This window comes from Triticum urartu, chromosome 4, assembly GCF_003073215.2.
Source record: "Triticum urartu cultivar G1812 chromosome 4, Tu2.1, whole genome shotgun sequence".
NCBI classification, from domain to species: Eukaryota; Viridiplantae; Streptophyta; class Magnoliopsida; order Poales; family Poaceae; genus Triticum; species Triticum urartu.
In genome coordinates, this window is record NC_053025.1 from 455,821,640 (window position 1) to 455,835,926 (window position 14,287).

At 46.9% G+C, this 14,287-nt stretch overlaps 1 protein-coding gene across 2 annotated transcripts; it reads left to right on the forward strand.

Annotated features, from left to right (window-relative positions):
• Positions 1-236: 236 nt before the first annotated feature.
• Positions 237-4,219, forward strand: LOC125552027 (arogenate dehydratase 2-like). Of its 2 annotated transcripts, none has more exons than XR_007303361.1 (11): positions 237-621; positions 763-824; positions 940-1,032; positions 2,443-2,643; positions 2,728-2,811; positions 2,940-3,035; positions 3,112-3,189; positions 3,298-3,387; positions 3,469-3,532; positions 3,640-3,721; positions 3,789-4,219. XR_007303361.1 is itself a non-coding variant. In XM_048715477.1 (11 exons), the coding sequence occupies exons 1-11, from the start codon at positions 336-338 to the stop codon at positions 3,846-3,848; spliced, it is 1,200 nt and encodes a 399-aa protein (XP_048571434.1). In that variant the 5' UTR covers positions 239-335; the 3' UTR covers positions 3,849-4,219. The 2 variants fall into 2 exon arrangements, 1 of the variants encoding a protein (XP_048571434.1); XM_048715477.1 differs by having other exon boundaries at positions 239-621; positions 3,465-3,532.
• The last annotated feature ends 10,068 nt before the right edge of the window (positions 4,220-14,287 follow it).

Consider the following 14,287-nt stretch of genomic DNA (forward strand, 5'->3'; position numbering starts at 1 on the left):
CTCGCGAAAACTACTATGTATTTTCTTCGCCCTCAAGAAACCTATGTACTCGTACTTCCGTCCAGGTACACCCTTCAGTCATATCACTCGTATCTTTCGTCTTTATAGGACAGTCCTCTTTTACTATTCACTTCCAACAGTTGGCTCGTCGCCACGCACTGTTCTCCAGCCTCACCGCCCGTGCATCGTGTTCCACTTTTCCGCCACGCAAAAGAAATCTCGCGTCACGTTTGGAAAATCCCGTGGCCGTGGGGATCATTTTCCTTTTCCGCTTCTCGACTTCCCCAATCGGCCACCCCCCACCCCCTCCTTCCTTCCTGGCCAGCGCGGCGGCTATGGCCTCCATGACCACACCTCGGCTCCCCTTCCTCCCCGCCCGAACCCGCTCCGCCGTCGCCGCCTCCTCCTCTTCGTCCCCCTCCTCCCCGCTACCACGCCTCTCCATCAAATGCAGCAGCTCCGCCAACGCTAACTCGGCCCCCCTCCCTTCTACATCGCGGCAGCCCCGGGCGCCCGTGGCGGACGGCGTAGGGTCCGCCGACCTCAACGGCCTCCGGGCCCCGCCTATACCTGTCGCCGACTCCCCTCTGCCCGCGTACCGCGATCCGCACGGGCTGCCTCGTAAGTCCAGCGGCGGCGCTTTTTTAGCCGATCTCCAGAAGTTCTTTTCTCGTTTGTTTATTAGTATAATATAATAACTAGACTAACTAATCAGCTGGCGCTTTCTTCATGGCGTGCGTGGTTCTGTGCTGGGGTTATTAGGGCCTCTCACTAGTGCGGATCTAATGGAGTCGAGCGGGGAGGGGCTCAAGGTTGCCTACCAGGTGCTCGACGAAACGCCTGTGCTGTTTTGGTCTCATTGCGTATTAATCTCCCTGTGTTGTGTATGTGCTCTTTTTGTTGTGAATCTGAACGGAGTCTGGTCTGGTGATTGTTCAGGGCTTCCCTGGAGCGTACAGCGAGGCTGCAGCAAAGAAGGCCTATCCAAATTGCCAGACAGTGCCCTGCGAGCACTTTGATACTGCATTTCAGGTATCCTAGTATGATCCTTTTTTGGGCCTGTTTAGATATGTTTGTGTATGCTGTTCGTGGTGCAGTGAGTTGCGCATTTTATGTTGATTCATGTCATGATTCCAGAAGATGGGACATTCAAATGAGGTTAAATGTTTGTTGATGAAATATGTTGATGGTTTGGAGTTTTTTGAAATTCTCTATTTCATTAAGACTGTGTCGGCAAGATCGCCAGCCACCAGAACACTTACATCAACCAGCACAGATTCCACCCAAATACAACAGGTATCCTGGCCACGAGCTCCAAACCCGGCAAGGGCATGAGCAACTTTGTTACATGCACGGGGACTATAGTATAGGAACAGATAACAGAGCTGAAATTAAGCCTCAGGAACTGTCGCATGTCTCTATAGATAACACCCTCCGGTGACATATCGAAAACTGTGCTTTCCAACGCCTTAATCAGCTGCTGGCAGTCCGACTCAATTTGAATATTGATTATTCCCCACTCGGCTGCCGTCTGCAGTGCTGCTGAACAGGCCTCCGCTTCAGTCTGACTCGCACTGTACACATGAGTGAGTCTTCACGCACCTGCACCTAGTACAGCTCCTGTTCGGCCGCGTATGACAAAGCCCCAGCCGCCAGACTTTATTGTGTCGTGAAAAGCACCGTCTACATTGATTTTCAAAGTGTCTCCGACGGGACACTGCCACAATGGTAATGCTTGTCTAGCTTGCTGGTTGATGGGCTTCTCATGCAGCTTCAGTGATTCGAACGCACACTTCTTTGCCTGAATGGCTGTGCTTTCAATTGTGCTCACATTTTCCTTTTTGTTCAGTTTATTCCTCCTCTGCCACCATTTCCAAAGCATGCAAGCTACTAGCACCCTCTTCCCCTCCTCCAGGCTCAGTATTTGTTGCACGACATCCTTAGCATTAGTGCAAGTACACAAGCATGCTCCGTGTTAGTTTATTAGATGGAATATGCTAGCACTGCACAAAGAACCTATTGCTGGCACATATTCATTTGTCCATACTCCATACTTGTTCTTTTCTCGAGACAGCATGCTCATCATTTGGTCATTCATTTCTACTGTCATTTATGTACTCGAACAAAATTATGTATTATGAAAGTACCCGTCTAGTCGAATATATACGTATGGATGGTTTGTAAGTATCTAATTTAAATAGTTTTAAAGATATTGGTAGTCGAAGTTCCATAAGTTGACCCTAAATATGCTCAAAACGACATCCCTTAGGTAACCGGAGAGATTGTTTTATTAGCAAAATCTTCTTCTAAACTAGCCTTTTCAGACAGCAGTAGATCAGAGCAATTGTATTCCATATGTTGCATGGCATATTGTAATACATAGAAGGTGTATGTAGCAAAAAAAATGTGCTGCAATTTTGATGTCTTCTGGATCTTTATCAGGCTGTTCAAAACTGGATAGTTGATAGGGCGGTACTGCCACTTGAGAATACTCTGGGTGGTAGTATACATCGGAACTATGACCTTTTACTTCGGCATGAGCTGCACATAGTTGGAGAGGTTCGCCTTGCAGTTCGGCATTGCTTGTTAGCCAATCGTGGAGTGAAGATCGGGAACCTAAGAAATGTCATTAGTCATCCCCAGGTAAAACCTATTGGATAGTGTGGCCTCGATATTTTTCACTTGTTTCTGTAATAACCTTACAGGCACATTAATTTAAATTCTCAGGCTCTTGCGCAATGTGAGCATACGCTGACAGAGTTAGGAATTGAACATAGACAGGCCGTTGATGACACTGCTGGTGCAGCAAAGGTATAATGATGCTTCCTCTTTTACGCGGAATTTATCTTCTGATGGCTATATATTTGGTTCACTCTTTCAAGTGACTCATGGTGTAAAGTCATTGTCATTAACCATAACGCTATATGCTTGTTTCATAGTTAGTCGCAGAACAAATGCTCCAAGACACTGGTGCTGTTGCCAGTTCATTAGCTGCTGAACTTTATGGACTCGATATTCTTGCTGAAAATATTCAGGTATCATGATTTTAGGCTAAATTGGGACATTGTATTTTGTTCTTTATCCTCACCATAAGTCCATTATGTACCTTAGGACGAAAAAGTCAATGTCACCCGTTTTATGATGCTTGCTCGGGAACCTATTATACCCCGGGTTGATAAACCATTCAAGGTATAGATTGCAATGGGAAGTCTCTTTCATCTTCCTTCCAGTAGTTCACTCCTTACGGAGGGGAAAAACAAAGTCGGTTGATTGGTTGCATGATCATTTGATTTTCAGACTAGTATTGTGTTTTCACTTGAAGAAGGACCTGGACAGCTCTTCAAGGCACTTGCAGTTTTTGCACTGAGGGAAATCAACCTCACCAAGGTGTATTAAATAACATTGCTTCGTTTCATCACTTGCATGTGCTTTGTATAACTCTCTAACAGTATGTTGATGTGAAGATAGAAAGCCGTCCACACAAGAAAAGGCCTTTTCGTGTAGCTGATGATGCTTTCTCCACGCGAGTCAAGTTAGATAATAACCCTACAATCCTCGTGTTTATTCAATTTTGTTTCATTAAGTGTTACCCAAATATGAAAAGCACTAATTCTAACCATTTGATCCTTGGCTGAATAGGTACTTCGACTACCTGTTTTATGTCGATCTTGAGGCGTCTATGGCTGATCCAAAAACTCAGAATGCTCTCAGAAATTTGGAGGTGATATTTCTTGGTAGTTTTTATCTGGCGTCAAGCGAACAGTGACTCATGTTACTTTTATTTGCAGGAGTTTGCAACCTTTTTAAGAGTCCTGGGGAGCTATCCTACAGACGTGAGCGAAGCTTGAATAGCAAGTGCTTGCTGCAGATCACATGTTAGTGATTAATCAATTGTGTGCCTTTTTCTTAATCGGATAAACATCCGCCTTTTGATAGCTGTTGTTTGGTGTAATGAAATAAACATAGTTCTCCATTATAGAGTCAGAAACATGTAGCTCTCAGAGCATATTTCCTAGTACTTGGATTGGGACTTGAGCAGTCTTATTACTCATAAAATGTACGTGGGTAGTCCACAGCAGAATAGTGGATATACTCCCGGGGATTGTTCAGGTTGAGTACAATGTAGAATCAGAATACTGAACTATGCGTTGTGGGGGTCAACAAAGTGGATATAAAGTGATTGGGGGGAATACTTTCGTAAGGTTTTAAAGCCTTTATATGTTTTGGTTGTGTCGAAACTTCAAAATTACCGGGCCTTGTAGAATAGGAACTAGAGGAACAGGCGTGCTTTGCCGTGCCCGCTTATATAGTTTTATTTCGAATATTGCTTTTGGCTCTAGGGAATATATACACCTGTGTGCAAAAAAATATATTTTGGCTAGGTTATATATTTTGGAAAAGATAGATGTGTTCATTGTCTCGCCCAAATAGTACCTACAAAGTTTTAGAAGGAAAGCTTAAAGCATTTTAAGCTGTGAAAAAAAACAAGTCGAACGACAAATGTTACCTCCAAATTAATGTTACACTTAATTTTGTTTTTCTTCACCAACGAAGCACTGCTATCCTATTCTACATGAAAATTGGCAAGCACACTTGTGTTACACTAACATAAACATCTACAAAAAAATTAGAACTTTTAGAATTTATTTACTATTTGTTTGGGATCCGAGTTTAGAATTCAGAATTTTATACTAACATGCTCCCTTGTGAATAGTAAATTCAAAAAAAAATTCTTTCAGAGCGACCTGAAATTGTGCATATATATTCATGTGGGCTCATAAGTAAAGTCTGACAGATGAGCAAGTGAATAATTAGTGAAAGCAAGTTGGTAGTACATAGTCGCTTAGAAATTATGCATGATCAGTGCTATCTTTTGTCAAATCATGTCAGTGTTTTGTTAGGCATGCAGATTACTGAACACTGAAGATATATTGTTTGACCTGAGTATGGTATTTTGATCAGTGTGTTCCTCTAACATTGAGAAGGGGAACACATTATACGCGAATATGGGTAAATAATCCGGCTGAAGATTCCTTTCGCCAATGTTAGCTGAGTGAAACAGATCCTCAATGGGTGGTGTACTGATCTGTACCTTTGCTTGGCATAATAGAGGTTAAAGTGTTTGATTGTGTACACTGATCCTTTTCTTTAGCTGATGTCTGAATTGATCAATTCTGACTTGCGGCACTAGCCCATCCATTCTACCTCCCTGAGAAAACAAATAGAGAATACTTGTTCAGGTTCTTAAGTTGTAATGCACCAGTCCATCCATTCTACCTCAGTGTTGCACTGCTTACCTTGCGATCGACCATAACAAAGCTAACTTGTAGAGAATGGAAGAATCTGAACTTCCGAACTCCCAGATGTTTTGCGCTTCTCATACTAAGCTTCCAACGATAAGAGCATCTACAATCGGACTTGACAAATCCGGCCCCTCAAAAGCCCGCGGGCGTATCCGGACGAGCCCTCATATTTTCTTTCGTGCATCCACATATCTTAAATCCGTACTCTTAAATCCATGCACGTCGATCATGCAACACAATGTTGCATGTAAATAGCAATTGTTGGTATCAAGCATAGATAGCGTTTTCATAAAATTTATTTGAAGTGCCAAACCCAAGCATTGTCTCCTTGGTTGCCATTATGGATCCACATGTGCTCCACAAGATCATTGAGTAGATGTGTGTGCATCTGCTGATCTCGAAGATTTTGATGCATCTGCAGAAAGTTCATAAGCTGAGCCGCATTTTGATCTTCCAGGATTTCAACTTGTTCTTCGGGTACTTTGAAATCATGGCTTTGGGCAACCGTGCACTTCTACTTGGCCGAGAAAGAGAGTTGGACGCAGCAATCCCTTCTGAGCTTGAAGTAGTCGCCATGTGCCTCCACTCCCTCGACAATGCTCAAAAACAATGGTTTTCGCATGCAAAAATGGCGACGAAACCATAGATCTTCCGGGAAAGCAGGTGTGGGAGCAAAGTAGTCATTGTGCAGTAGCTTTGCTCCGGACACCCTGTTCCGGTTGATCACTCTTCTCCCTTTGATTGAGCCCTTAAAGTTGAGAATATGCTCCAGTTGCCGGTCCATTTCCTCTTGCATGCTCATGAGCATGATCATGTCCACTTCTTCGTCTGAATTCGACGAATCGAATAACTCATCTTGAATCATTTTGTCAAGCTTCGTCAGTCCATACTCCTCGTCTGACGAAGCATCGGAATCCATCATTTACCTAAAAAATCACAATAATTTTGGCCGGTCAATGTGTCGAACACATCAAGCGCAAGGCGGAGCCGAAGAGTTGCCGGACGTACCACGACAGCGTCCGGGCCGGCGACGACGCCCCCCGCGGAGACGACGGGAGCGCTCTTCCGGAGCTCGTGACGGAGAGCCTAGGAACGCCTACAGAGCGGCCGTGGCGGTGGAGCGCGAGACGGACGACACTGAGGAGGAAGAAGAGAGGATATAGCAAATGGATCCGGCTGGTCTTCGGGGTGGATTTGGTGCAATTTGGGGTAGGGTCGGGCTGTCGGGTCCAACGTGGCAGGCGTGCCCGGACGCCCCCATATCCGCCCCATATTTGGGCTGGATATGGGGGGTGCCGGTCAGCCCAGGCGTTTGACGACTGTTTGAGGGGCCTGTTTGGGTCAAAAAATCGTGACCGGGCGGCCCGCCCGGGCGTATTGTAAAAGCTAGAGTTTGGGAAACTGCACGACACCCAATACGGCTTGAGAGACTCCCAACTCTCTCAATAGAGATTGTACCCAAATAAGCTCATCTGTGGCATTGGCAACCCCCTTGTACTCTGCTTCAGTGCTACTCCGAGATACTGTGGCCTGCTTGCGCGTACTCCAGGCGATCAAGTTGCGACCAAAGAAGACAACATAGCCCCCCGTTGATCGCCGGTCATCTAGGCTCCCAGCCCAATCTGCATCAGATAACGCCGAGAGATCACTCAAGGAGGTAGGCCGAAGATGCAAGCCATAGGAGACAGTATGAGAGATGTAACGTAGTAGCTTCACAGCTGACCAGTGTGAAGTCCGAGGAGCATGAAGATACTGGCACACACGGTTGACCGCATAGAAGATGTTCGGTCGTGTGACAGTCAAGTACTGCAAACCACCAACAATATTGCGGTACTCTGTAGCATCATCGGAAGGAAGCAAGGCACCATCCAAGGCTGAGAACCGACCAGTCGCAGACATAGGGGTGGTAGCATGCTTGCATTGCAACATACCGGCACGTCGCAGCAAGTCCAAGGAATACTTATGCTGAGTGAGAGTCAGGCCAGCAGGGGACCGTGAAACCTCCAGACCAAGGAAGTAATGGAGAGCACCCAGATCCTTGACAGCAAAATGACCACCCAGAGCAGACAACAGACGATCAGCGGCAGTCACCGAGGAGATGATAAGAATAATGTCATCAACATAAACCAGCAGGTACATAGTGTAAGTGCATCTAGTGCCACCCCTAGTTGGTTTTGGAGTATTGACGACAAACCTAGTTGAGGGACTAACGTGTTTGTGAGAATTGCAGGAAAACACAGGTAGAAGTCCCTCATTGATTCGGTTTTATTACCAGAGATGACCCCTAAAAATGTACGAAGACATTGAAGACAATGGTGGTTTATAAAGATATTCATATTGAAGACAATGACATGAGAAGACTCCCTATGAAGCTTATGGAACTCGAAGACTTAGATCCTTCGTAGTTTTATTTCATTTATGTAGTTCATAGGAATCACCGTACTGTTAAGTGGGGTCCAAAAGAACCAGTCAGAATGACTGTAGTGATGCCTAATTCAAATCCTATGTCTTCGAGCGAAGACTTTGAGAGAAAATCTTGTCCAGAGCCAGACAAGTCAGCTTTACTTGTAGCCCAAGTAAAGTTGCCGTGTGAGTTCAAAATTCGACCGTTGGTACACGTGTCAGTTCCTTAGTGACCCAGGGTCATTTTGGACAGATCAGGTCGGGTTGCCAAGTGGCTATAAATAGTCCACCCCCACAACCATAAACGGTTGGCTGCTCAGATTTCAGTGCACGGCTTTTGTCGTTTGAGAGCAACCCACCTCGAAGCCTTTGAAAGAAAAATTCCCAGTGAGGAGAAAAGCCCGTAACCACCCAGAGCCAGAGTAAATTGGGCATCACTTAAGTCTTCGTGTCTGTGTGATTTGAAGACTTATTACACTTGAGGACTGTGCATCCTCCAGACGGTTAGGCGTCGCGTTCTGAGCATCCAAGAGAAATTGTGGATTGCCAGTGAACGAAGTCTGTGAAGGTTTGGGAGTCTACCTTGAAGACTTACCTGAGTGATTGGGCGAGGTCTGTGTGACCTTAGCTCAAGGAGAAAACGGTGAGGACTGGGTGTCTTGGGACTAAGTGTCCTTGACTGGGTGTCCGGGACTGTGTGTCCTTTGGTTTAAATACCTAGCCGCTCCAACCAGACGTACAGTTGTCACAGCAACTGGAACTGGTCCAACAAATCATTGTCTTCAACGTGTCACTGGTTTCATCTTCACTTCCTTTCACTTACAGTTATTCATTGTGAAGCCATTGCATGCTTGCTTTATCTTTTGTCTTCACAACATGAATGTATGATCTGTTCGGCTTCATAACTTCTTCCTACCTGATCCTTATTACACTGAAGCTGTTTGTCATTGCGCTTTCACTCTATTGAATACATGACCATGGCTGGCCTAGTGTAATCTAACTTCCGCTGCATAGTAATAGGCATGATCTTCACTGTTTGTCTTCACAACTCTCACGTTTTGAAGACTTTCATAAAAATCGCCTATTCACCCCCCTCTAGTCGATATAACGCACTTTCACATAGTAACCTCAGGGCGATGGAGCAGGAACAGAGACATGTCAGCAGTGGACGGAACAAACCCAAGACGTCGAAGAACCGAGCCTAGTCGGGCATGCCATGCACGAGGAGCCTGCTTAAGTCCATAAAGCACCTTAAAAGACGACACAAATGATGTGGACAAGCAGGATCAACAAAACCTGGAGGTTGCCACATGTAAACCTCTTCCACCAGGACCCCATGGAGAAAAGCATTCTGAACATCAAGCTGAGAGACCACCCTTTGGCAACAACCAAGGACATAAGCAGATGAATGGTGGTCTGTTTGACAACTGGACCGAAGGTATCCTCATAATCAAGACCATACCATTGTTTAAACCCTTTGGCCACCATCCGTGCCTTGTATCGCTCAATAGAACCATCAACATGCTTCTTTACCTTAAACACCCACTTGGAGTCAATGATGTTGACACCAGACATAGGAGGAACGAAACGCCAAGTATCATTCCTCTGTAGTGCCTGAAACTCCTGCTCCATGGCACTGTGCCAATGAGGAATCTGAAGAGCCGCCTGAAAATGTCGAGGCTCAGAAGTGGGGTCAGCATCCGTCAGTGCCATACACGCCGCAATCCATGCATCCGTGCCGTCGGTGCGCTCCTTCGGCTGAACAATAGCACTCTAACTGCGCGTATGAGGACGCAGAATAGCGGTAGGCGGCAGAGGTGGCGGCGGAGACGGAGTCAATGAAGATGGCAATGATGATGCATACCGCTCTCCAGACGCAGAGTTAGTCGTGCCAGGCGACCGACCTGGTGAGGAAGGCGTGGACGCTGGCTCAGCAAGCGCCGGCGGGGATGCCGTCTCAGGCCCTACAGTAGAGACTGGCGCGGGCGAAGCTGGCTCGACCAGCTCGACCGTCTTAGTCGGCTCGGCCAGCGCATGACCAGCCCCATGCGGGACCGAGGTGTCAGGTCCCGGCTCGGCCAGCGTACCCATGCGGGACTGAGGTGTCAGGGCCCGACTCGGCCAGCACTGTCGGCGAGCCCGATGACGGAGGGCTGTCGCAAGCGGGCTCGGCAGATGTCGGAGGAGACGCGGGCGGCTGCTCATCCAGAAGCTCGAGGCATGCTCCTCGTCCAGTACCTGCACCATGGTTAGGTAGCAACAAGGTGGTATATGTAGCATCAACAAATTGACCAGGCAAAGGTACAACAAATTTTTCAGGTCTAGTGGGAGTGGTGGAGGTGACTGGAAGTGCGGAAAAAGGAAAACCATTCTCATCAAACACCACATCATGAGAGATGTAGACATGGTTAGAGGGAACATGAAGACACTTGTACCCTTTATGAAGAGAACTATAACCAAGAAACACACACTGTTTAGACCGAAACTCCAACTTTTGTTTGTTATATGGACGAAGATGTGGCCAACACGCACACCCAAAGACCTTGAGAAAAGTATAATCAAGGATTTCATTCAGCAAGAGTTCAAGTGGTGTTTTCATCTGACGAAGTCGTGGAGTCTGTTAATGCGAAAGCATGTGGTGGAAAACGCATCACTCCAAAACCGAAAAGGAACAGAGGCATGGGCAAGCAAAGCAAGACCAGTCTCAACTATATGGCGATGCTTACGCTCAGCTACACCGTTTTGCTGATGTGTATGAGGACAACACACACGATGTGTAATTCCAAGCTTATTAAAGAATGCATTGAGGTTGTGATACTTACCCTCCAATCGGATTGCACATGTATGATTTGTGACTGAGCAGTCGCTCAACTTGCGCTTGGAATTGCAAGAAAACATTAAACACATCAGACTTGCGTTTAAGAAGATAAAGCCAAGTAAATCGACTGTAAGCATCAATAAAACTGACATGGTAATTATGACCACTAAAAAAGGTTTGGGCTTGGCTCCATACATCCCAAACACAAGTTCAAGAGGTTTATTAACTACACGGCTCGACTCTGAAAAAGGAAGCTGATGACTCTTGCCTTGCCGACAGGCATCACAAACTGCATCAACATGTTTATTGGACACAACTGGAAGCTCATGATGATGAAGTACATGGCAAACGATGGGAGTGGCGGGATGACCAAGGCGTGCATGCCAATGTGATGGAGACACACAAACACCGCTGAAAGCACTAGGAGCTGGTGGCACATCAAGTGCATAGAGACCATTATTGTGTAGTCAACCTCTTAGGAGTATGTTCGTCGTGTCCCGGTCCTTAAACAAAAAAATGAAAAGGATGAAATTCAGCAAGAACATTATTATCACGAGTAAGTTTAGGAACTGAAATCAAACTACGTCAAACAGAGGGAACATGAAGGACATTAAGAAGACGTAATTGTGTGGATTGATGGGTAAGAAGTGATGCCTGACCAATGTGTGAGATGTGCATACCTTCCCCATTAGCGGTGCGAACCTGATCGTGTCCATGGTATCGCTCCTGTGTACAGAGCTTGCCCATCTCACTCGTTAGGTGATTGGTGGCTCCCGTATCCATGTACCAAGATGCATTAACCAGATAGGAAGGAGTATGCCCCTGTTCGTGACTTGCCAAAGCAGCATGCTTCTCATTACCCTTGCCATTGTTCCCGATCCCCAAGAAATCGTGCTTGAAGTGACGATGACACCGGGAGGCAAGGTGACCATCAAGTCCACACAGCTGGCAGGGGACCTAAGCACCACATGAAGGGCAGCAGGCACGGACTCGACCTCCCGTGGAGGTAGTGGTGTTCCGCGACTTAGGCGTGGTCGGCGGAGGTTTGCCACTAGTTGGTGGCTTGTAGGGCTTGCCCTTCCCACGATTTGCAGCGTTGGCGGAAGGGTAACTCGGCGTAGAGCGACGAGCCTGGATGCGTTGTTCCGTGGCAAGAAGGCGCGCATACAGCTCACGCAGCTGGATGGGAGTGTCACGACCATTGATATTCTCCACCAAATTATCATAGTCGTCACTTAGTCCATTGAGCACATAAGAGGTGAACTCCTCCGAACTAAGAGCCTTGCCGATGGAGGCAAGTGTGTCAGCCATACCCATCACCTTGTTGAAGTAGTCAGTGACGGTGAGGTCATGAAGCTTCCCCTCCCAAGCGCAGTGTTAATAGCATAAGCACGCACCTGGGACTGCGAAGCAAAACTGGTATGTAGAGCCGTCCACGCGCCCCGAGACATAGCGGCAAAGATAACAGGCGACGAGACTCTCTTCGTGAGAGAGGACTGGATAGCAAATAGGATGGCTTGATCTTGAGCCACACACGCATGATGCCCCGGATGATATGGCGGGGACACGATAGAGTACCATCAACAAAGCCCTCCAAGTAGCGACCACGGAGAAGCAGCATCACCTGTGCACGCCACGACAGATAGTTATCCATTGTGAGATTCACCGGGATGAGGTGTGCGAAGTAGAATGGTGCAACAGCAGCGACATGATCTGGCAGAGGCGGCACGTAGTAGCCCTGATGTAGACCACCATCAGGCGCCGACGAGATATGAACAAGCTCCGTCAAAGGAGCCGCAGCCGGCGGAGGATACGGTGCCGGGTAAGCACCATAGGACGGAGCAGATGCACTATAGAACGACGCGATCGGAGGAGTCGGCCGGTACCCCCCGTAGATCGTTGGTGCAGCGTTGTAGGGTGCTGCAGCAGTCACAGGTACGTCATAGGAATCCATGGGCGCCGTACATGGCTGGAGGTAGGGCGCCGTACGTGGCTGGAGGTGATGCATTGTACGCCGCTGGAGGCGGGGCGCCATACATGGCTGGAGGCGGGGCACCGTACGCAGCTGCAGTCCAACACTCAACTCTCTCACACAGATTTGAATATGGTGGAAAGATGATTTTCACGAAGTAGGCGATCTCCTTGCCCTTACAAACTTCTTGGTTCAACTCCACAACTTGACGGAGGCTCCCAAGCGACACCTAACCAATCTAGGAGACACCACTCTCCAAAAGGTAATAGATGTTGTGTTGATGATGAACTCCTTACTCTTGTGCTTCAAATGATAGTCTCCCCAACACTCAACTCTCTCTCACAGATTTTTATATGGTAGAAAGATGATTTGAGTGGAAAGCAACTTTGGGAAGGCTAGAAATCAAGATTCTTGTGGTAGGATTGGTATATCTTGACCTCAACACATGAGTAGGTGGTTCTCTCAGAAAATGTATGCTGGAAGTGTAGGCACGTTCTGATGGCTCTCTCACATATGGAGAAGGGGGTGGAGGGGTATATATAGCCTCCACACAAAATCCAACCGTTACACACATTTGACCCAACTCGGTCAGACCGAATAGATGAACTCGGTGAGACCGATTTAGTTAAAAAATGTGAACGTTAGGAATCTTGGTGGGACCGACTAGAACAACTCGGTGGCACCGATGTGCTAGGGCTTAGGGAAAATCTCATCTTGGTGGTGCCGATTGCATCGACTCGGTGAGACCGAAGTGAAGCAATAGGGCAACAGAGAATTGGTCAAGCCATCTCGGTGAGACCAATCGCTATTTTGGTGAGACCGAAATAATTGCAACAGGCAACAGAGAATTGGCAAGGCCATCTCGGTGAGACCGAGATCCGTCTCGGTGTGACCGAACTATTAGGGTTTCTGGCAGTGGCTATGTCATATGAACTCGGTGGCGCCGAATAGAAAGAATCAGTGGCGCCGAGTTGGAGTTTAGGGTTTTGACATATTTGGAATGAGAAAGTGGTTGAGGGATTTGGAGAAATATCACTAAGCATTTGAGCAAGCAAGCCATTAAGCAATACCTCACCCTCTTTTAATAGTATTGGCTTTCCTATGGACTCAATGTGATCTTGGATCACTAAAATAGAAATGAGGAGTCTTGAGCTTTTGCCAATATGTGTCCTTGACACGTTGAAGGGGTTCCACATCCTCTTGTACTTTCCACGCCATTGTTGAACTTGTCTAAAATACACTGGATAAAAGCATTAGTCCAACAAAAGATATGTTGACATTAATTACCAAAATCACCCAAGGAGCACTTGTGCTTTCACCTTTATCTGGCCGTGGAATTGTCCATGCCATGCCTTAGCACAGTTCTTCCAACTCCAATGCATGCAATCTATTGAGCCAAGCATACTTGGGAACCCGCGAGCTTTATTCATCTCCAAAAGCCTTGCAGTGTCTTCAGCATTGGGAGCTCTCAAATATTCCGGGCCAAACACTTGCACAATTCCGATTGCGAAGCGCTTGATACACATGATGGCTTGAATCTCACCATGGCCAAGTGGTCATCAACTAGATCATCCGAAATACTGTATGCCAACATATGCAAAGCGGTTGCCACCTTTTGAAAGGTGCTATGTCCGAGTTCTCCGGCGGCATTCCTCCTTTGCTGAAAAAACCAATCATGGCTCGCCAGTTTCTCTGCAATGTGTTTGAACAACTCGATGCTCATCCTAAAATGGCACCGAAAGTATGACTCGGGGTATGTGGGATTCTCCACAAAATAGTGCCTCATCAATC

What these genes read in the sequence shown, in the direction of transcription:
- LOC125552027 (XM_048715477.1), top strand. Translation starts at nt 336, where the DNA reads ATGGCCTCCATGACCACACCTCGGCTCCCCTTCCTCCCCGCCCGAACC. An exon ending in CGATCCGCACGGGCTGCCTC is followed by an intron (nt 622 to 762) that starts GTAAGTCCAGCG and finishes TGGGGTTATTAG; the next exon opens with GGCCTCTCACTAGTGCGGAT. An exon ending in GGGTTGATAAACCATTCAAG is followed by an intron (nt 3,190 to 3,297) that starts GTATAGATTGCA and finishes TTTGATTTTCAG; the next exon opens with ACTAGTATTGTGTTTTCACT.